The sequence below is a fragment of the Calliphora vicina genome, chromosome 4, assembly GCF_958450345.1.
Source record: "Calliphora vicina chromosome 4, idCalVici1.1, whole genome shotgun sequence".
Taxonomy (NCBI): Eukaryota; Metazoa; Arthropoda; class Insecta; order Diptera; family Calliphoridae; genus Calliphora; species Calliphora vicina.
In genome coordinates, this window is record NC_088783.1 from 33,196,149 (window position 1) to 33,221,324 (window position 25,176).

Below are 25,176 nucleotides of genomic sequence, written 5' to 3' on the forward strand. Positions count from 1 at the left end.
CAAAATTAAGATTTGCCATTAAAGCGTTAAGACAAACAACCATTCCCCCAATCATAATCTTGGCATGGCAGATGTTTATCAGCGATTAAAGACTAAAAAGCACAAAAGACATTAAATAGTTTTGATATCTTTGATTCTACTCATACGTACATATGTATGTTCGTTTGAATTGAGGATAAAATTTAACAAGACACACATGCATAAAACACAAGGAGTTGCTCTAACACACATTTACAAAAACATTCATATTGTATATACATACATATTTGTATCTATGTATGTGTGGTTGTTTTCGTGCCTATAAATATATCAAATTGAGTATAGATTTTTAATTAAAATCGATGACATAATACTAATGATGACAATAAATTTGTTTTAGGCGTTGAAATGAGAAGCCTATTAATTTCTCAAACGTATAAATGTGTGCTTATAGTAGACGATTGTGAATGGGAAATGACAATAATACAAATCATATAATGATAGATGGATGTAAATATATTTGTGTGATGATGATATTGAATTCTTAGGGAATGTTGATATGTGTGGTTTTATTTTTGATGAAATGATTATATGTATTGTGTTGTATTGTAGATATCTATAAATATCTATAGACAGAAATTTAGGCAGACAGACAGCTACAGATAAAGTCAATAGTTTCTTAATATTTGTGTAAATATAAATTTACATGTGTGTATATCTTCATATGAGTATGTAATCCTAAATAAATATGTAGACCTACAAATGTATATAAATACCTACTTATTAGTTTTGTAGGGTCTTGTTTTAGCACGGTTATTAGTTGATATAAGGTGTGTTATTATTTTTCGAAAGTTTACATATACATTTGTGTGTACGTGAGCCCGTATTAGCGTTTAATAAAGGTGCGAATATTATTGTTGTTTATTTTTTGTATGTCAAGTTATTCCCTTACTTCAATTCACACATATTTACATTAATAAATAAATAGTTATTGTTTTTCACAAATCTTTTATTTATTGAATTTGTGGTATATGTGAGGACTGAAGCCAATCAAACCAGATAGCAAGCACACTTATAAATAATTAAATAATTTTTCATTATTAACAATGTACAAAAGTGTAAATTATATCAAAAATCCCAAACGAAATAAATTATCTATACAATTTAATTAATTTTAGAGTTTTGGGCGTTTAATCATGTGAGAAAGGATTTTATTCAAAACAAATTTCCCGAGAATTTTACCAATTTTTCACTACCCGGAATTTTTTGAAGAGAATCCTGAAATTGAAAATACACAGAACACAAGTTTTAATATTAATTTATTCACAAAAACATGTGAAAATGGTTAGGTAGGTGTTGTTTTTGGAATGTTAATTTTAACAGACATACTGACATACATACCTCTATCGTCTTCTCGGAACTATATATGCAAATCCATATTGTGGAAACTTCATAGAGTTACGTAAATAATTAACACTCATGTTAAAGGGTTAAACGCACGTTTTTACCAAACTTCGGAAAATGAAAAATTTTACAAATATTTAATTGAGACCGAATTAATTAAATGTTAAACAGGAACATGGGAACATTTATATTTAGATTCTACTAACAATTATATATTATGCTTTACATGATATAACAAATTTAAAAAAAAAAATAAAAAACTGACTTGTATTGGGACAAAGTTGTTATTGTAATATTTTGAACATGGGAACCCGGGAGCGCACAGTGGTTCAGAAATGTTTTTTTATGGAAATAATTCGGTATCTCGGGAAATATGGGATAAATCGTAACAAGGTTGGAACTGAGGTACTTTCGATTTGATTCACAGTTGTTCAGCTTAGTAGGCGGCATTTCCGAGGATCGCTGATTTGCATTTTTAGTTTTTTTACTATTTTTTTTTTTTTTTAAATTGGCCTTACTTATTTCTCTGCACATACATATCGTCGCTGGACATTAAAAATTTTAAATGTTCCAGAAGGCCATCAAATTTTTTCAAATGTTCCAGAAGGCCATCTTATCGAGCATTTACACACCAATCATTTCTCGAATATATCTATTGGTATAGGAGTTAGCAAAAAGAGCTACTCATATTTGGAAAATTAATTTTCAAGTAAAAACAATTTATCAAAGAACAATTAAAACGTTTGTACTATTAATGTCAAATAATAATGTTTTTTCATGTAATAGTCAAATCTTTATTTTTGTCTTTGTAAATTTTTAAATAAGATTAAAAAATGAATAGCGATTAAATAGTTCTAACATGTACCAGAATGATATTTTAGAAAGATGGTGTTATAATTGGTTAGTCTACGTCCACCAATAATGGGTAGTACAAATATATTTCTGCGAAAATAAAATTTTGCCGCGAGATATATGCATATTTTATAAAAATTAAATTATTGCTTTCCTGAAAAGTTCTTATAAAACAAATAACTCTTTTTGTATGCGCATCGACGATATGTTTATGCAGTTTTTAGCTGGTGTTTCTAATTATATGCTTATTTCGAATTTGCTTAATAAACTATAATATCGATTTATAAACGTACATATATCTGTGGTTTTCATAAACAACAGAGTATCTCGATTTATTAAGATTTTGATGCCAAATTATTTATTTATTTTATTATTTACCTAGAAAAAAATTGTGTGAAAATTACACAGAGAAAACACATTCGTAGTAATAACCGAATTTCTTGCCAATCGAATGATTCGGTTGCACACATAGAATCTTTCCGGACAGAAGAATTTCGGTCAAAGCAACCAAACTTTTGTTATTCCTTCCTAAAAAAGCTTATTTTCGAACTATTTGATTATAACTACAGTATTTAATTATAAAGCTTTTATCAACAAATATGTAAACAGTTTATACCCAAATAATTGCTGTATCTGAAAATATTAGTTTTCGCACATAGATATAATTGTGAGGAGGCAAATCTGTTCACTTTCTATTTTTATAACACTTTTTCTTCCTCTTCCAAGAGCTTGTCCTCTTGCCATTTTTTTAGTAAACTTGTTATACATTTTGTAAAGTTGTCTACATACGAATTTATTAATTTGAAATATTTGATTTTACGAGATACGAGATTATTCAGTAGAGCTACATATAACAATGTATATTTTAGTTTTTGATTACATGCCTACTGGTATTTTTGTTCTTTTAATAAATATACATTTTAAGCATGCATTGATTATAATCTCCATGACACCTGCTCAATTTCAATTTCATAATAAATTAAAATTAATTTTGATAAATGAAAAACATAAATCAAATTACTTAATATTATATTCATCAAATTAAATTTATGAAATAATGCTGCAAGCAATTTTTTATTTAGATTGAAAATTAAATTATAATCTTTAAATAGATCAAAGGTTTTAAACTATTTATAACATTTGATATGTCAGATGAAATTGTATTGCGATTTTATTAAGGGTATTGTTAAACATTGAGAAAGCAGACCAAAAAAGTTATCTTTAGATATAATTTTACGACAATGTTGCTGATCTAAGATTCTCCAATTCATCACTTTATATCAATAATATCTTCTCCAGAATTACATTATATTTGATTCGCCATTCATAATTACTGTATTACAATGCTAATTATATGTGTATGTGATAATCAATTCAAAAATAATCAAAATAAAATATCATCTAATTCAATTCAAAGTTTAATATACATATCGAGCCCTTAGCGCCAAATTATCGTAGGCGACAAAACACAAATTTTACAGGAGAAGGTTTTTTCGATTATTTTGAAATTTATACATAGAATTAAAAATGTTATGATGCGATATATTATAATTTCGTTCAAGCTATTTGTCTATTTGTCAAAAATATTTATAACTTTTGACAGTTAAAAATTCATTGAATACTTTATTGAAAAATATGACAAAAAATATTTTTTATTGAATTTTTGCATAGATACAAATTTTTCGAATTGAAATAAAATATTTATTTATGAATTGTTTTTAATGAAATTTCACAATTATGTAAAATTTTCTATTTAAAATGGAAAAATAAAAACGAATTTTGAAATTTATTATCAGCAATCCCGCAATTCCCAAAAAAGTCTTGAAAAATCCCAAAAATGTAAATTTTTAGTTTTTTGGCTATAATATCCATACCTGGGTCGGAGTTATCGGAATCCTTTACAAGATAACTAAAAGCATATTGGGCCATCTAAAATCGGTTATTATATTTTGATATCGAATACGCGATTTGAGAATTGTTGCCCTAAAGTTTAATTTGACATAAAAAATAGGTGTTTTTTGAATGGACCTGGTCCCCTTGGTAACAAAAATTTTTAATTTGTTTTTCATTTAAAATATTTTATGAAAATCTATTTTTCAGAAAGTATAAAATCCTTATACATCCTCTTAGAAATTTTTTGCGATAACTTAAAAAGAAAAAAAGTTCTTTTTTCCCAAAAAATTTGCGAAAAATCGGCTTTTAAAAATTTTTTAAATTCAAATGCATATAACTTTGGACTTAGTCATTATTTTTAAACAGTTATTTTCTTATTTGGCACATACGTATATTGTTATTCCAATGAAGGAAAACTGGAGAATATCGGAAAATATTTGGATACGCTGTTATCAAAAAACTGGAGTGGGATGGGTAAAAAATTTGAAAATTTAATTTTTGAAATGCGAATATCTCCTAAGCTATAAGAGACAATTGATACCTACTACTAGGTCTTTTGTAGCACTCGATGAAAAGATTTTATGTGTGTAATTTTTTTGAAATCGGTACACAAACGAAGAAATATGATCATTTTAAAAATGTAATATACCCGAGGTGTCCTACTTTGAGGACCCTTGTTCGCGGCCTTGGTGGGCCCATAAGGTGAGCGTTCAGAACTTAAACTCGAGAACACTTCTTCTTTGCGCATGTGAAATTTCATTCAAACCAATCTAACCATTTAGAAGTTACAGATTTATTTCCTTCTTTTTTTTCTACACCACTATGTGTCGCTTACGATAAAATTCGTTTACTGTAAAATGTAAACATTGACTTACGATAAAATCTTACCCCCTATAATTTTGAAGTTATTAACAATTTTGATATTCTGAGAACGCTAAAACATCAGTCGGTCCATAAAATTTTAATTTTTGCAATAAAAAAAAAATTTTAAAAATGTCGCTTACGATAATTTGGCGCTAAGGGCTCGATATTTTGATATAGACAACAATGTGACATAAACATGTTTTTCATTAAAATTTATAGAAAAATTATCAAGTAGATATCATTATCAATCTTATTGAATATTACACTCTGCTTCAAAATGACACTTTTTATCAGAACTTGAAAAGCCACCTAGTGGAGTTTGTAGGCCTAGGTGAGGACATACTAAAACCATTTTCAAAGATTTTGAAACACCCTCAAAATATTTAGTTATTTTTGAAAAAACTGTTTTAGGGTAGGTCGTAGTACTTTAGAACCTCTAACTCACACATTTTTAGACCGATTTCAAAACTTTAAACAATTATAGTTAGATAAAGAATTAATCTTTCATAAAATGTATGTATAAGATCTATATTCCTAGAAATTGTTTAAGTTTTTATAAATAGTTTGGCTTTCTTTTTTATTTTTTCCTAATTTTTCAAATTCAACAATAGTTATTTTAAATTTTGTCTATGAAACCCTATTTTTTGCACAGTAATTTATAGCCAATTTTATGTAGACAAAAACGAGATATTAGTTGTTAAAATCGGTTTATACTTGCAAAAGTTATTAAACTTTTTCGAAAAAAAGTTCCACAAAATTTACCTTGTAAATTAAAATTTGAAAACATTTTTTTTTATAGTTTTTTGTTTTTTCATTATCAGTCAAAAAAGGTAATAAGAACTAAATTTACTTAATACATTGGTATAAATTTGTATAAGCTTCCATATCAAAATAAGCAATGAAAAGCGATTAAAATCAAAAATGTTGATAAATTTTGTTTTTGTTTTAGATATTCCTAACAAAAACAATACTTATAACTAACAAATGTATAAAAAAATCAGTTTTCTTTTTAAGCCCGTTAAAAAATTTAAAGTCGGACAGAGACTGACTGAGTTGAAAATCGATAAGTTCACGGACATAAATGAAAACGGTTTTTTCAGAATAACTTCTGAATTTGAGGGTGTTTTGGAAATGTTTTGACACAATAACCTACGCTAGGTCGTTTTCCAAATTTGTTTTCCATCGTAGCACGGTGTTATTTATGTACCATTCAAAGTTTAAAATATTTTGATATAAGTATGACAAAAATATGCTGTATGTATAAATTTATCAAAAGATATCAAGTAAATTTTGACAAACGTATTGAATTTTTGTTTATTGCATCTTACTAAACTAAGATTAAAATATTTTAGAATTTTATAGCTCTTTACAGAATTTCTCTGAAGAAAAGCACTATCAATAAATAATTCTTAAATATTAAATCGTTATATTTATTGACATACTTCTGTAGTTTTTGGATGTTTATGAACTATACTACTTATAAATATTAAGTACACAAATAAAGCATCCCTATCTTCAGTTATGTTATTAAGTATATACTTGCTTAAATCCCTTAAATAAACCATATTTTCTGGTTTACTTTGGCGTCACAATGCCAGACATTATTTACCAAAGTTAAACAGACTTTATGGTGCCATGGTATTGATTTCTTAGCAAAAAGCTCTATAAATAGAAAACACTTATACAAGCACAGATACAACTATCTTCGCATCTATTTACGTATATATGTACATTAGGGTGGCCATTTCGATAGGTCTGTCATCTAAAAACCCAAACATCTTTAAATACAATTTTTACTGATTAGCATCCACACAAAGAAAAAAAACTATAGTTTTACTTGTTTACTCTAACCATTTAAAAATTTTTTGGTAAAGTTACGATTCACATGATTATATCAATCATATATATGATGGCAGTAAATAACTATATGTTTGTGACAACCATTTTTATGATGAAGGATTATGTAGTTCTTTGCATATGGATATCATATTCTGACAACCATATCGAGCCCTTAGCGCCAAATTATCGTAAGCGACAAAACACAAATTTTACAGGAGAAGGTTTTTTTTGATTATTTTGAAATTTATACATAGAATTAAAAATGTTATGATGCTATAGATAATATAATTTCGTTTAAGCTATTTGTCTATTTTTCAAAAATATTTATAACTTTTGACAACTAAAAATTCATGGAATACTTTATAGAAAAATATGACAAAAAAAACCTTTTTTATTGAATTTTTGCATAAATAAAAATTTTTCGAATTGAAATTAAATTTTTATTTATGAATAGTTTTTAATGAAATTTCACAGTTATGTAAATTTTTATACCCTCCACCACCATAAGTGGTGAATGAGGGTATATATAAGTTTGTCATTCCGTGTGTAACATTGAGAAATATTCATCTGAGACCCAACAAAGTATATATATTATTGATCCTTATGAAATTTTAAGTCGATTGAGCCATGTCCGTCTGTCTGTCCGTCTGTCTGTCTGTCTGTCTGTGTAAAACACGCTCACGTCCAAAATAGACAAACAAAATGGTTAAACTTGCAAAAAGAATGTTTATTGTTCTCCTAAGCAGTTTGGTATTGAAAATCAGCGAAATCGGTACAGTGGAACCAAAGTTATGAATGAAAATGTGGGACAACCTAAAAAAAAAATTGATAATTTTCATATATTTTTGGACATTTTTTGTAAATATATTGCAGCTAATATCATAAAATTTTGCACTCGTTACTTTTATGATAAAAGGAGTAACTCTGGTTAAAATTATAAGAATCGGTCCAAGATTTCTCCTAGCTCCCATACAAATTTCTTCCCGAAATATGGTTATATGGTCTATAAATGCCTACAGAATATGAATATCCACATGAAATTCAGCGAAAATAAGTTTCGTGGTAAAAGAAATTATATTACAAAATTTTTCGTGGATCGGCCCATATTTGACCATAGCCCCCATATAAAGTACACTTCCGAAAATCTCTTAAATAAGCATAAATGTCTTATAAATATCGCTATCAAGTTGAAATTCGACACGAATAATCCCCATATATACCAAAATCGCTGTACATAATTCTATGAAAATCGGCCGATAATTGGTTATAGCTCCCATATAAGGACCACTTCCGAAAAACACAATAACCTACATAAATATCTAAAAAATATCAATATCAAAACAAAATTTCACACACATCCATAGTTTATATGTAGAAATCATACTACTGGATTTTGTGAATATCGGTCCATATTTGACCATAGCTCCCATATAAGGTCCACTTCCAAAAATCAGTTAAGTACTCATAAATCTCTTATAAATTTATCATGCTAAAATTCGACAAAATTTATACTCATATATATAGATATCACTGTACCAAATTTTATGCAGATTGGCCGATAATTGGTCATAGCTCCCCTATAAGGCCCATTTCCGAAAAAAGATATTAACCTTAAAAAGTATTAAAAACATATCGATATCAAAATGAAATTACGCACAGATCCAGTAATTTGAATCCAGTAATCATACTTCTGGATTTTGTGAATATCGGTCCATATTTAACCATAGCTCCCATATAAGGTCTACTCCCGAAAATCACTAATATCCTCATAAATTTCTTACAAATATAGTTATCAGGTTGAAATTCAAAACAAATTTATTCAATATATACAAAAATCGATGTATAAAATTTTATGATGATAGGCCCATAATTGGTCATAACCTCCATATAAGAACTACTTCAGGAAAACACATTACCCTGCACAAACATCCATAAAAATCTACACTCAACCAAAATTTTACACCGATGAGTAATTTGTATCCAATAATCGTACTACAAGATTTTTTAAATATTGGTGCATAATTCGGCATAGCTTCCACATAAGATCCATTCTTGTTAATAGCGTTGTTTATATGAAATTCTACAAAAATAGCCCTTAAATACTTAGGACCATAATAGGTCATAGCATCCATATATTAAATAAAAATAGTATACAGATCAGTAATTTGTATTCAAAAATCATAATACTGAATTTTGTGAATATTGGCCCATAATTGGCACCAGCTCTCATATAAATACATAAAAATCACGTTAAAATATTTTATAATAATCGAACGATAATAGGTCATAGCTAACACATAAGTCCCACAACCAAATATTTTGAAATTTGTCTAAATATATTTGTATACCCTTTTTTATACTCTGTTTCTTCACTTGAGGTTAAAAGGGAAAAATGTTGAGGTCCAGACTTAAACTCGACAACACTTCCCCTTTGCGCATGTGAAATTTCATTAAAATCGGACTAAGGGTTTAGAAGTTACAGATTTGTTTCCCTCTTTTTTTTTCTCATACCACTGTGCGCCACTTTGACACTCAGATATTGTAGATCGTTTAACCCAGTTCCAACAATGGAATTTACACGAAGATTTAGAAAAATTAAATTTAGACGACAATTTCTCAATTAAAAGACAATAATTAACTGTGTCAAACGTTCTAATAGGAATTTCAGTTATAAATTGCTGAATTATATACAATTTGTTGTACATTTGAAATAAAATATGTTCTGCGTAAACTAGTCTTTCTAACAATTGTTATATTATTTCAGCTTTTATACCATCATATTTAGGTGGAGGGTATTTAAGATTCGGCACGGCCGAATATAGTACTCTTACTTGTTCTATTTAAAATGGAAAACTAAAAACGAATTTTGAAATTTATTATTCCCAAAAAAGTGTTGAAAAATTCCAAAAATGGTAATTTTTAGTTTTTTGGCTATAATATCTATACCAGGGTCGGGGTTATCGGGACCCTTTACAAAATAATTAGAAACATATTGAGCCACCTATAATCGTTTACTATATTTTGATATCCGATACGTGATTTGAGAATTTTTGGCCTAAAGTTTTATTTTACATAAAACTTTTGAAATATTTTATGAAGACTAAGCTTTCAGAAAGTAAAAATTCCTTATACATCGTCTTACAAATTTTTGCGATAACTTAAAAAGAAAAAAAGTTCTTTTTACCCAAAAAAATACCGAAAAATTGCTTTTTAAAAATTTTTTAAATTCAAGGCATATAACTTTGGACTTAGTCATTATTTTTAAACAATTCTTTCTCCATTTGACACATACATTGTTAGTCCAATAAAGGAAAACTGGAGAGAATCGGGAAATATTTGGATACGCTGTTATCAAAAAACTGGAGTAGGGTGGGTAAAAATGTTGAAAAGTAATTTTCAAATGCGAATATCTCCTAAGCTATAATAGATAATTGATAGCTACGACGAGATTTTTTGTAGTGCTCGATGAGAAGATTCTACATGTGTAATATTTTTGAAATCGGAACTCAAACCAAGAAATAATATCGTTTTAAAAATGTAACATACCCGATGTGTCCTACTTTGAGGGACCTTGGTCGCGCCCCTGGTGGGCCCATGAGGTCCACGTTCAAAACATAAACTCGACAACACTTCTTCTTTACGCACGTGAAATTTCATTCAAAGTAATATAACTATTTAGAAGTTACAGATTTATTTCCCTCTTTTTCGCCCACTGTGTTTCGCTTATGTTAAATTTGTTTACTGTAAAATTGACTTACGATAAAATCTTACCCCCTTATATTTTTGATGTTATTAACAATTTTGATATTCTGAGAAAGCTAAAACATCAGTCGGCCCATAAAATTTTAATTTCTGCAATAAAACAAAAATTTTAAAAATGTCGCTTACTATAATTTGGCGCTAAGGGCTCGATATATTATGATATAATGATTAATTATGAACAGGATTGCCAAAAAACATATATTTATTTACTACAATCATATATATTATTGCGATAATCATGTGAATCTTAACCTTACAATATTACCGTGATCAAATAAATAGTTGAAGCGACTATAATATTGTTAAAAAACTTGTACAAATGTTCTCTGTGTATATAATAGGTTAGTGTGGGGACTGACTGGAAATTAAAGCATTTTGACGAAATTAAGTTTTTGGTAGCAAATTTGTTAAATTTATTTCTTAACCCATTTCGCTCCGCTGATTTTTCGAACAGTAAAAATTAAATTCTTCAAAAAAATTTTTATATGTGAAAAAGGTGGAATTTCTGAAAAATGTTGGTACGAATGTTAAGTCTCATCTTTTAGCTAATAAAAAACTATATCCCGACGTGATCAACCCCCTCGTTGCTAGGGGCAAATTTCTACAATTACCTTAAGTTAAAAAAAGTGTCTAAAATTAAACTAATTTTTAAAAATAGTAAAAGAAATAAAATTAAAATAATAAACATGAGGAATTATTGCCGACATATGTAACTGTTTCATAAAATATAAAAACCATTCGAAATTTTCAAGAGATGGTTTGTAAAGAAAAAAATTCAGAAATTTCGGGGTAAATTTCGGAATTTTTTTTTTTTTGATTCCAGTCAACCGTAATAAAAAAGCTCCCTAAAGTATGCAGAATAAATTTAGATATTTTATTTGTAAATAAATTTGTAGGCAGGTGTATATGGGTTGGAGAGACTTGAAGAACTAACATTAGTAAAAGCTACCGGGCGAAGGCGGCGCGGTCAACTAGTTTCTAATAAAAGTGATCAATTGTAACAATTCTTTATTTATTTAACAACATTTTAAATAATCACTTTCATTTAATACACATACATTATAATTTACACGAATAAACCGGCAAGTTATAGTATATAGTAGACCACGTCTATTATATACTATTATAACTAACTCTGCAACTCGCTGTTACTAGTCATATATACAGTGCCATCTTCTAGTAGTTTCATGAATTTTCTAAGGGACAAAACTAGACTGTTCTATTTCTAGAGCATTCAGCAGCCATAATGTTAATCTTAGCAGCTTTAACAGTTAATGTTGGCAGTGCTGATAAGTAGAAGTATCCACTTATATATACAAAAGATGTTGGATGTTGAAACCAAACGTTAAAACCGTTAAATTCAAATTTGATGTGCAATTTCGTAACAATATATATAAATTAGACTGTAACTATGTGATTATGGCCAAATTTATTTAAAACACATTTTTTAGTAATATAAATTATGGAATTTTTTTTTGCATCAAAATTTTTTTTATCAAAATTTTTTTCTACAAAATAGTTTTTAATGGGTAAACGAAATATAAAAACTATTTTTAATTAAATTTTTTTACATTTGACCCAAAACTTGAAACTTGAATTAAAATGTCCAACCTCAAATTTACATCATTTGGTTTTAAGTTGGCTAAGAAAAATTTTAGATCTTGGGAGCATCGAAAATTTAATAACAGAAAAATAATGGCCACCCTAATGTGTAAAAATATGTGCGCAATTTGTGCAATGTCTGCCAAAATATGTGCTATATAACGAATAATGCAATAACAATTTTTCCATATTACAATTTTTAACATTTTGTTTGTATTCTTTTGTTTCTTTGCAGGTATAAAAGCCAGTTGGGAAGAATGGTGGACATATGACGGTATATCCGGTAAGTTTTTAATGAAAATGTCAATAAAGATGTGTTTTTAAATGTTTTAAAAGACTATTATACACGTATATACTTGTATAATAAATAGTCAATTAAAATTTTAATTTTTGTTGTCAAAATATAAAAAATAAAAAATCATTCTCTAGCCATCACTATTAAAAAGAAGCAAACATGAAAATAAATAACATGAAAAACATTTATAGAATTAAACCAATTAAATATATACATACATTTATATATTAATATGCAGTATGTAGAAATATAGTCTATAGACATGCATTCAAATTTTGTTATACATTTACTGCAAGTGCTACTATTATTGTATGTATATGAACTTATTTGCACAATTTCCCAATGTGAACCAAGAACATTAAATTTTTAAATATTATTCAAGTTTAAAACATAATTATATTTGCAATCAAGTCAAATTCCAACAAAATGCTTGAATTTTTGAGGTTTATATTTTACTTCGAATAAATTACATTAAGTTTTTAGTTTTATTTAACTTAGTGATTTACATTTGTAAGCACATTTGTATTGTGCTTAAAATAGTTGCTTTTTTAAAAAAATATTTGTTGTATGTGAGACCTTATCTTATGAATTAGTTTTTCTCCATTCAGTTGGAAACAGTGTAGATACATGTATGCAAATCTATGTATATGTAATACAGAAAAATAAAAAAATCACAACAAATAACTTTCATTTATATTTTCAATTTAAAACTACCACCGGAAGCAAAACAATTCGACAACAAACAAAGAACTCGGCAATAAAAACCCGTAATGGTTTTATCAACAAAACATTTATTGTCGTTATACGAAAGTGCAATAAACAACCAACAAAATAAAATGCAAAAATAAAAAATAAAAAAAAGTTAAATTATAACTCGGCCACTGTCATCCATAATGTCACAGAGCCATCATTTAGTTTGACACGAACATTGCAACTTAACAGATACAAATTTATAACAGCAAAAAACAGTAAATAAATAATAAAAAATCTATATTATTCATATATACAATAACAACACTGTGCACACAGACGTAGACACACAAAGAAAATAAAGCAAAAAATTATAAAAAAAAATAATAAATGAAAAACTGAGTGTTAAGTTAAGGTAACTTAACAACAAAATGTTAAATATTTAATGAAAATTCATTTACAAATGCAGTGATACAGTGAGGCAACAGAGACGGAGAAAGACGAAATAATAATAACATAGTAGATACATATACATTTGTAAATTGCAAAATATGTGAGCATACAAACTGTTACTTAGTCAGTATGTTTGTTTATCTATCTGGTGAGAATCGGGGATAAAAGCAATTGACACCATTATACTTTTTTCAGTACAATTAAAACGAAAAATTTCAAACCAAAAAATAATCTTTTTAATCTTTACTCTTCCGAATTAGTTAATTTTTGGTATACATGTTTTCAAAATGTATAAATTTCTTTAGTTAGAAATTAGCTTTAGTTTACAGTTTCAAAAAACATATTTCTTAAAAGATGCGTGCAAAATACCTAATTTAAAAATGTTAATAACTATCAATGAGATAATTACAAATTTTGATCTCATATTAAAATTAAACCAATAGAAATAAGTAAGAGAGCTATATTCGTATGTTATTCGTCTGAATCTTATATGCCCTTCACTAAATTATACCTACTCGAAAATAAAAATTTTAAATATTTTTTAAAAATTAGTTTTAAAAAATTGTTTTTTTTTAATTTATTGGTGAAAAAAATTTTATGGCAAAAAAATTGTTTTAACTTTTTCCGAAATTTCCGATTTTTTTTTTTAATTTTTTATGACAAAAAAATATTTTTGATGAAAAAAATATTTCTTCCGATTTTGACCCATTGTAGGTCCGATCTACTATGGCCTTATACTCACCATTGCAAATGTCTTTGAAGTTTCGATCATTAGATATCCATATTGTCTATATGACTTTATATTCCAGATATAGATCAATAAGAGATAAAAAAATCAATGTTGTCCTGGTTCTTTCCTTAGAACTCAGCCACTTGTTCGCAGATTTTCTCGATTTTAAATAGCAACCGAACCGGTAGCGCACATATTGATGTATTAATCATGTATGTTAAGTAATTTGAAGGGTACGGAAAGTTGATTTCAAAATACTGACGGTCAGATGGACAGACGAGTATTGCCATATCGACTCCACTATCTATAACGATCCTGAATATATACTTTGTGGAATCGCGAATGAAAATTGTTGAAATTTCAAACGGAATTACAAACTTATATATATGTATATTGGAGTGGGTAAATTTTTTCGGTCTAAAATCAAAATCGAGCTTCCCGTTTTCAACGTGATTCGTATTTTATATTGTTATTACTTATATATTTTATTGAGCCTTTTAAGAAACCTGAGTATGGTTGGGCTTGTTCGAAAGGCAGAAAAGATGAATCTTTGCAAAAGGAGAAGATTAATAATAAACTTCACCCGAGGTTGGTTAATAAATTTCATATCGTGGTTGTGCGAGAACATAAAACCGAGCAATGGGAGAAATGAAAAAAAAAGTGCAAACAAATCTGCAACTTCAAAACCGATAATACAATACGACTATAGAGGAGGTGTACTTTACCTTAAGTTTTGAATTTGAACATTCAAAACTAAGGTGGGGCGGAGTTCAAGGCCCCAAATAGGGGTATCTCAGGTATATTAAAAATTATACGAAATTTTTTTTCTCGATCCGATTTGAAAGAATTTTATATATGTAGAATTTAAAGAGAGCTACAAAAAATATTTCTAAAACTATATTTTACTTAATTTTGGGATTTTTGAAAAGTTTTTTGGGAATTGTTGGATTTTTCAATAACAATTCAAGATTAGCAATTTATTGTCGAGTTTTTTAAAATGCTCAATAAAATGTCAGCATATTTCAGTAAACATATAAAATACGAATTGAGAAGTTTGGAGTTAAAAACAGGAAGCTCGATTTTGATTTTATACCCATGGTTTCTTCGGAAAACCTGTTTAGAATTCGTCGTAGATTACGATTTTGACTACCGCTTTATCCATTTTTTTTAATGCATGCAAATTAACCCACTCTATTATATATACTCTTGCCCAAGCGATGATCCAAGTCAACCATTTGGCGGGGCAGATCTAAAGTTGTTCTACATTTTTCTTGTTCGTTATATGAAAACTTTTCGATTTTGGGGAGGAAAATTACAATCTCATCCCCTCTTGAGTGAAGCTGTACATTAGTGTGTCCCAACATTTTTTTTCTTATTTTTATGGGTGCTCAAGCATAATTTGAAAGCTTATAGGGTAAAGTATTTTTGATATTTTTTTCAGATTTTTCGGAAGTGGTTTAGAGGTCGCTCAAATCGAGTTTTTGTCGGCCTTTTTTGAGTTTTATTCATTAATTTGTCAAGATCCACGATTTTTATTACTTTTGAGGACACAGTTTAAAAGCAAAATGTCCGAGCTTTATTTTTGTGTGCAAAAATGTTTAGTTTTTGTAATGAATTGGCTCATTAAGGTGCCCACATTACAATTTTTCGAAATTTTTCCATAAATTTTGTAAATAAGGCTTTATAACTTTTAAAATTTTTATGAAAATGAAAAAAACTAAAAATGCAGTTTGAAATAAAATTCAAAAAAAGGCCGACAAACCCGATGTTTGGCAAAAACTCGACTTGAGCGAACTCTAAACCTCTTCCGAAAAATCTAAAAAAAATTTCAAAAATACTTTACACTAAAGCTTTCAAATTATGCTTGAGCCCCAACAAACATTTTTTTTGGGACACGCTACTCTACATGTTTACCATACAATTTTTTAACAGTATTATAGTCACTGTATTTATTTATATGATTGCGGTAATCATAATATGTTTAAGTAACCATTCACTTAATTGTAGCAATCATATATGATTTCATTAAAAAATATATGTTTATTGAAATCATCTTCATGATGAATAATATGTTGTTCTCAGAGTATGATAATCATAATTCGAAAACAACACAATAAGTAAAGTATTACATCATAAAAATGATTGCTACAAACATATACATAATTACTACAATCATATATATAATTGCTAAAATTTTTAACAAAAATTGTTTTTTAGAACATTTAACTAAAAGACTAAGGACTAAAAACTGTACAAATTTTCAATCCTGTTGGTACAATTTGTATTTTTTATTTAGCATCGCTGCAATGTACTACAATTCGACCAATAATAATCAACAACAAAACTTTGTTGTTGAAATAAAAATAAAGTTGTTGTTGTTATGAATACATAAAATTCAAAAATAAAAAAAAATATGTATTTTAAATGGGAATGAATGAATTGAAAAGTAACAATAACATTGAAAATAAAACACAGACAAAAAACTATATGAAAAACATGAAACCACATTGTAAATTGGTAACATGTATTAATATCCTTTGGTTATGGACGTACATATCCACGTACATACATCTTTACTCTACTCGTAGTACACTTACATAAACATAAACTTGTATAAATCCATACATCTACAATTGTTGTGTTTTTTGCTGATGTTTTTTTTTATTTATATTTTTTCCTGTTTTAACTTTTTAACAAAAAGAGGTAAAAATCAATTTCCTGAACACTTTTTCGTAAGAAAAAAAAAATAGCAAAAAAACGGAACAACTACATACAAATTTTCACACAATATCAATTAAAAAGCAGTAAATTTAATTTGAATGATTTTGTATCATGGATATTGAGTTACATTCGCACCCGCATATGAATTGAAAATCGTTAAAGATGAAAAGGAAAAGTTAACAGATCTTTTTAATTTTTTAGTAATATCCCTGGGCATCATATTGCATGTAGAATTCAATGCATGTTGTTATATGAACTATATATTTATTATGTATTTACATATTCCTGGAAAAAATATACAGTGGTGTGCAATAATTTTCAAATCCTAAAATATATCTGTCCAGATTTCATTATCTAATTTGGTCACACCAAAAGGCTAAAAAGTTGACAATTTCGCATCAAAAACAAACTGTTCAAGAACTAAGTGAGAATAATTTACAGATAATATTCTGCGGTCATTTGGAAAACATTTAAAGTTTTAAATATATTTCACTAATTATTTAATATGAATTTATGTTATTATGCATGCGCTTAAAACATAATTATACCCTACACCACCATAGTGGGGAGAGTATAATGCGTTTGTGCAGATGTTTGTAACGCCCAAAAATATTAGTCTAACACCCACCTTAAAGCATACCGATCGACTTAGAATCGCTTTCTGAGTCGATTAAACGATGTCCGTCCGTCTGGTCGGCTGGCTGGCTGTCCATATAAACCTTGTGCGCAGAGTACAGGTCGCAATTTTGAAGATATTTCGATGAAATTTGGTACATATTAAGCCTATTGAAACTGGCTGAAATCGGTCCATTATTTAACCTAGCACCCATACAAATGTCCTCCCGAAATTGGACTTTATCGGTCATAAATGTTTAATTTATACATGTATCTCCACAAATTCCGCTCCAAATAAGTTCTATGTAAACAAAATTCATGTCACCAAATTTTGTTACGATCGGTCCATAATTAGTCATAGCTCCCATATAGACCCGCTTCCGAAAATCACTTTAACGTGCATAAATCGCTTAAAAATGTTGGTATACACACAAAATTCAACATAGTTAACTTTAATATAGACATAAATCACACGACCTAATTTCATGGTGATCGGTCCATAATTGGTCATAGACCCCATATAAGGCTCACTTCCGAAAGTCACTCAAAAATATAAATTATTGAAATTTTAAAAGAAAAATGTTTTTTCTCTTTTACTTAGTGTAGGGTATTATATGGTCGGGCTTGACCGACCATACTTTCTTACTTGTTTTTTATACGTTTATTATAATATTATTCCTGCCTTCAATTTCTAGGCCTTATAATATGTAATTAAATCTTAAAACTAGACAATTATTGTTCTGTCAATTGAGAATCATATTTGGAAAATTAGATGAGTGGTAAATCAGCTCTACGCAGCCTTGAGCTGTCTTGAGTTACTGTAAGTAGCATTGAGAGCGGGTTCGGATGATGATATAATTTTGATAAATAAGCTTCACGAGTTTTTCTGAATTCATCCTTGACCAAGGGTACATCTAAGTCTCTGTGGATGTTCTCGTTTCTTATGTACCACGGAGCTCCCGTCATGGTTCTAAGAATTTTGGATTGTGCCCTCTGTATAAGATCTATACTGGTATTGCTTGCTGTTCCCCATAATTGGATTCCGTATGTCCAAATTGGTTTTAAGACTGTCTTATACAGGATGACTTTGCAGTTAAGGCTTAATTTCGATTGGTTGTGGATTAGCCAGTGTAAATTAGAAGCTTTTGGTTTCATGTGGAGCCGCTTGGCTTCTATGTGCCGACGCCAAGTAAGACGTCTATCTAAGTGAATGCCAAGGTATGTAACGTGGTCAGACTGTGGGATGTTCACGCTGTTTAGTGTCACTGGTGGACAATTTCCTCTCCTAAGTGAAAACGTTACGTGCTTGCTTTTAATTTCGTTCACTTGTATTCTCCAATTTTTTTTAATTACGTCTCCACGTGCCTGAGATAATTATCAAGGTTTCTAGACTTGTTTTCTTTCTTACTTGTTTTAAATAAGATTTCTGGTTCCATTGAACTCATTTTTTGACGTTAAACTCGTAAATCGATGTCAGTTACCTTGTAACTGATGTTACCAAGTTTTTCCAAAAAAAAACATTTTTTAAATTTATTTTTATATTTTACGGAATTAAGGTAACTTTAGTAATCATTTGTGGTAAAACATAGACTATTTGACTCATTTTATTCGTAATTTTTTTAATTTTTTTGACCCAAAGAACTCGTGATTCGAATTTGTTCTATTTCTCTATTTCTCTCTTAGTTTTCGAAATAACATCATTTTAAACCTGTAATTTTTTAAGAAACTATGGAGTTACCTTGTTTTTTTAAAAAAAAAGCATGGAGTTAGCAAGTTTTTACATAAAAATAGCTTCTAAATGAGAAACTATATCAAAATTTCGATCTGACAGACTTAAACTTATTGCTTTTGGTGTCGGTAATAGCTTCTCTCGATTTATATCGAGTTTTCTCAGAGATCGCACTATACGAGTTGTTATAGATGGAATCTCATCAAACGAGTTAAAGATCAATTCAAGGCTCCGTTCTTTCTCCTACTCTATTTCTTATCTTTATAAACGACCTTCTACGTCAAACTTCCAATCCTATCTACTCTTTTGCAGATGACAGCAACATTTGCCATTCATATGCATTCAATTATAGACTAAGCTTGTCGGAGATTGGGGCAATGAGGCAAAACATGAATGATACGCTTAACCAAGATCTTGTGACAATCTCTGAATGGGGTTGTGCGAATAGAGTCGATTTCAACGCACGTAAGACTAAATGTTGTATGTTAACACACAAACGCAGAACAGATCATGTTGCTCCATCTGTTTTCATGGATGGTGTAAATATTAAGGAATCAGAAGCTCTTGATGTTCTAGGCATGAGTATTCAGTGCGATGTCCGCTGGACAAAACACATTTTTCAAGCATTCAAGTGCCTTGGTTTCTTAAACGGTGCAAGAATTACTTCACTCCATCTGATTTCCTTACTATTTACACCACTTATATCCGACCTAAAATGGAATACAACTCTCATGTGTGGGCCGGTGCTTCGAAGTCTATTTTGGAGTTACTCGACCGCGTACAGGAGAGGGCGAAGGTGGTTATCGGTGACAGTAGGGTATCCAGCTCTATTGACTCACTGAAACATCGTCGCAATGTGGGTTGTGTTTCACTGTTCTACCGATACTACAATGGTATGTGCTCTGCAGAAATTAGGGAACTTGTTCCCGAAACCTGTAGTTTTTTACGCAACACACGTTCTTCGGCAAGGGCTCACCAATTCGTTGTCGACTGGACAGTGGATCGCACAACACATTACAGAGAAAATTCGTTTTTTAGCAGTACTGTCCGTATGTGGAATAATCTTCCTCCTGAAGTCTTTCCTGTCACTTTCAATATAGGAAAATTCAATTCTAATGTCCACAAACACTACTCCCTCTATCCTCCCTCCCATAACCTATTTTCCTAGTTCCAACACAATGCTTTGCATGAGTAGGGGTCATCCGCTGAGTGCTGGTCCAAGAAAAAAAAAATTATAAACTTTAGGTCTGGTTTCGTTGAGATAGGTCAGTCAACATTTTTGTTTTCATAAACCATTATTTAAATTTTTAATTGAAAATAAATAACTTGGCTTAATTACACTGTCCAACAAATTGAGACTTTTTCATTGGAAGAGAATAGCGACCTTGTAAAGGCCGCTTTTGTAGAACAAACTTATAGTCCAGCTGATCTGAGTTTTTATTTTATAGTGGGTCAAAGTTTTAATTTATTGATCGAAATGATCATTATACTAAATGAACACAATGTTGTAAGTTAATGTATGTGAGAATTCTTATTGTAAGAGTTATATTGTGGAATTTTATGGGGATAATTTTTGTGGAAGATCTTAAACCTCTTTAGGGGTCAATTTCAAGAATTGAGAAAAATCAAAAAAGTCCTTTCAAAACGGACATTTAAGGCCGAAAACTTTCAGTCAGATACCGAAAGTGCAGATATTTAAAACATAAATAGTCCTTGAGAAGATCTACAAAATCTTCTACGGAGGATTAAAATTTTTGTTTGTGATTAAAATTACGAATGAAATAGAAACAACTTGCTAACAGTTACTTCGTCCCTATAAAAAGCTACACTCATCCAAAATTTCATTTATATGCATTTTTTATATGAACCGGAAGGAGAACATAATGCAAAAATGTGAGACCCAATTTGGCGTGTAATTTTTCTATGTAAGCGTAAAGAGCTTTATTTACAACTGTTCGGCAAAAATGTTCGTAGAATATTTTAATCCTTAAATGTCGTTTTTTAAATGACTTTTATTGACCCCTTTATATGACCCCTAAAGAGAGAATCTAGAGGTTAAGATATTCCACAAAAAGTATGTCCATTAAATGCTACAATATAACTCTGACAATAAGAATTCTCTCAGACATTTACTTAAAACTTTTTTTTCTTTTAGTATAGTGCTCCCTTCGATCAAAAAATTTAAACTTCAGAATTATAGAGTCGCTATTCTGATCCAAAAATGCTGTTGGGCACTGTTATTGTTAGGATAATTTTTTTATTCTTAAATGAAAAATGTTATTAATTCGAAAATGAAAAATATTTTTTCCTAGAATGACAACACTATGAGGAACTCATACTGCTTTATTAAAACTACCTAAAATGCAGTATATTATATAATTTTAATTTTTATAAAAGTACCACAACCTTAATTGCTCTTAGTAAATTTTAGCATTAATGAATTTCAATTTAATGTTTTTGTTACTTTTTTAGGACCAAGTTTTTGGGGCCTTATAAATCCACAATGGAACATGTGCAACAAAGGTAGACGACAGTCGCCCATCGATGTAGTGCCAGATAAATTACTGTTTGATCCTTTTCTACGGCCACTGCACATAGATAAGCACAAGGTAAGCGCTCAAAAGAAAAAGATAACAAGAATGAAAACAAATAATTTTTGCACACAAATGCAGAAAAACAGACAAACTAAACAGAAACAAACTGCTAAACAAATTAACAAGTAATACAAAAGTTTGAAATTCTATTTTCTGTTTTTTTTTTTTGGTTTCTCTCTATTCCTGCCACCACAATGTCTCTGTCACTCTGTGTATAACTGTATGGCTGTTTGAATGTGTGTCTGTGCTCTGTTATCATTAGGTTTCCGGTACACTACACAATACAGGTCAATCGCTTGTCTTTCGCGTTGACAAAGATACAAAGCAACATGTAAACATATCCGGTGGCCCTTTGGCATACAAGTATCAATTTGAGGAGATATACATACACTATGGCACAGAAAATACACGTGGATCAGAACACTACATACAGGGTTATAGTTTTCCAGGAGAGGTAAGTAGTTAGAATAACATTAAATTTTTATTTTCATGTAACTTATTCATATTTTTAGATACAAATCTATGGCTTCAATAAAGAATTGTATCACAATATGTCCGAAGCTCAACATAAATCCCAGGGCATTGTTGGTCTTTCGCTAATGGTACAAATTGGTGAAACACCAAATCCTGAATTGCGCATCATAACAAGTACATTTAACAAGGTGCTATATAGAGGTGAGTGCGTTTACGATGACTTTACACATTTTATTTTGCAAACATGTATTGATTATTTAGGTCAACATGATGTGGTTCTGTTGACTGCGGGAGGGCGACCGACAACAGTGATTAGCTGCATGTTGATGACTGGCATGTACAAGCAGGTGTCAAATATTGTGGCATTAACAAGTCTTTATATTTCCGGTCATTTCAAATCATATATACTCGTACACTTCCATACGTAATTGCATATACTCGTAACTATATATAGTTTAAAATATCATGACCTTATTTTTTTAGGCCACTAAACAAGAAAAATAAAAATGAACTCATTTTAACATTCACAATTTTTTTCTGCTTCTTCTAAATTAGGTAAAGTTTATAATGTTACAAGTTCTGTTCTGTTTTTTTTTTTAAATATATATTTTTCTAAATGGCGCTCTACCACAATATGAATTGAAAGTAGATGAAGAACGACAACAACAACAAAAACAAAAATGACGACGGCAACATCATCATCATAAAAATGCTTCTGTTGTTGACGTCTTTGCCTACAAAACATTTACAGTTACGTGAATTTCCTTTTCCTTTCATACCGTTGTAGTTGCACAAACAACAACACAAACATGCACTCGTGCACGTTTACATTACATTTAAATAAAAATTGCACCCAACTTTCAAACCCACCGACTGAAAAATATCAGCGGAAAAAACTACGAAGCGAAACTAGTAAATGGCATAAAATTATGCATACTTTCTTTTTTCCACCCATTAAAGCCAATAAAAATATTTTATAATATACAACATAACTAACACGTAATGTCGGGTTTCCCCCATTATATTATTAAACAAGTTTATTTTTTTAGTTTTTTTTCTGGTTTTTTCCTTCTAACTATTATTTTCATTCATTTCTTGCCTTAACTTTACTTCCACTTGTGCCAGGCTGGCATATTTAGTGGAACATTAGATTTGTTAATGTATGAGAGTACATTAAACAGCATTTAAATAATTTAATAAATTTTGAATTTTATTTACATACTACATGCACCGAAAAACTTGTTGCAATAGAACTGGGACTGAAATATTTATAAATAACACCTGGATATATTTTTCTTAGATACCATGAAGTTAAGTAATCAAGAGCCATGTGTTACCAACATTATTTTTTTATAAAAATCTGCATTAAATTCTCCTAGACAACTTACGTACCTTTCAAAAATACATTCTTTTATGAAATTTTGTCAGGTTATACAAAAACTTAGAAATTTATTTTTTCCCAATCGATTTTTTTATAAGACAAGCCTTAGTAGTTGAATGTGGTTAGAAAAGTTAGAATTCGTTTCTACTGTAATATTTCAAAAGCCCAAGTGTTTTGAACGACAATAATAAATATTCCGGGTGAAACTTTTTCGTATCGTATGAGGGCGGGTCAATAAGTCCGTGACTTTTCGAATTAAACACAGGTTTTTGGATAAAAACTCTTTGTATTTTTCAATTTAGTCTCCTTTGAGCACCACATACTTTGTCCAAAATTTCTCAAATTTTTTAAACCCTTCTAATAAATAAGATTTGTCGATGTCATCAAAATAGGAATTAGCTTATGAGATGATTTCAACGTTTGAGTCAAATTTCTTACCGCCGAGCCATTTCTTCACGTTTGGAAACAACAAATAGTCACAAATTCATGGATTATTCTTGCATTGTCCTGGTGAAAAAAAACTTTTTTCTTGGCCAAATGTGGTCGTTGTTTTTAAATCCTCATTAAATCTTCCCAACAAGTTAGCATAATATTCGCCATTGATTGCTTTACCCTTACGAAAGTAGCTAATCTGAATTATACTGCATCCCAAAAACCAGTTGTCATGACTATATTGACTGACAAACCCACCTTGGTCTTCTTTGGAGCCCCGATAAAACCACTCTTTTTTGAATGCTGCTTGGTCTCTGGAGTGTTGTGTTGGATTCAAGTTTCGTCAATGGTTACGAAACGACGCAAAAACTCGTCCACCTTCGAAGTTGTCACATGATTGTGTTTGTGGTAGATTGTGAGCAATCGTGGCACCTATCTTTCAGTGAACCACTGTTTTACCATTATAGAGCAGAGTTCCCATTTATAAAGTTTAGCCTTGGTTTGAGTGATGGCTTTTTACGCAAATAATAATGCTTAATATGCACACGAAACTCACTTTTTCGATTTTCTCCTCAAGTCACAAGGTAGTCTGCTATCAATGGCTATCAAACACAAAGGAACAGTGCTGCAATTTCAGTTAAGAGGCGGGAAATTATAAAAGTGACGGACATATTGACCCACCCTCATATTCTGGATATGAGCCTATTTTCTATAGACGGACAGACATGAGTAAGTCGGCATAGAAATAGCTATTCACATAAAGGTTGATCTAGCTTTTTGAAAACATATAATGGACTTTTTTTCACTAATTATTTAATATGAATTTATATTATTATGCATGCGCATTAAATAAAACATAATTTTAAA

At 29.6% G+C, this 25,176-nt stretch overlaps 1 protein-coding gene across 1 annotated transcript in view; it reads left to right on the top strand.

Annotated features, from left to right (window-relative positions):
* CARPA (Carbonic anhydrase-related protein A) overlaps positions 1-25,176 on the top strand; it is a 56,713-nt gene that overhangs the window by 21,752 nt on the left and 9,785 nt on the right. Inside the window, exons 2-5 of the mRNA XM_065509166.1 lie at positions 12,431-12,478; positions 21,901-22,037; positions 22,285-22,476; positions 22,535-22,697. Of these exons, the coding sequence (XP_065365238.1) occupies positions 12,431-12,478; positions 21,901-22,037; positions 22,285-22,476; positions 22,535-22,697 (540 nt within the window). The remainder of the gene's footprint in view (positions 1-12,430; positions 12,479-21,900; positions 22,038-22,284; positions 22,477-22,534; positions 22,698-25,176) is intronic.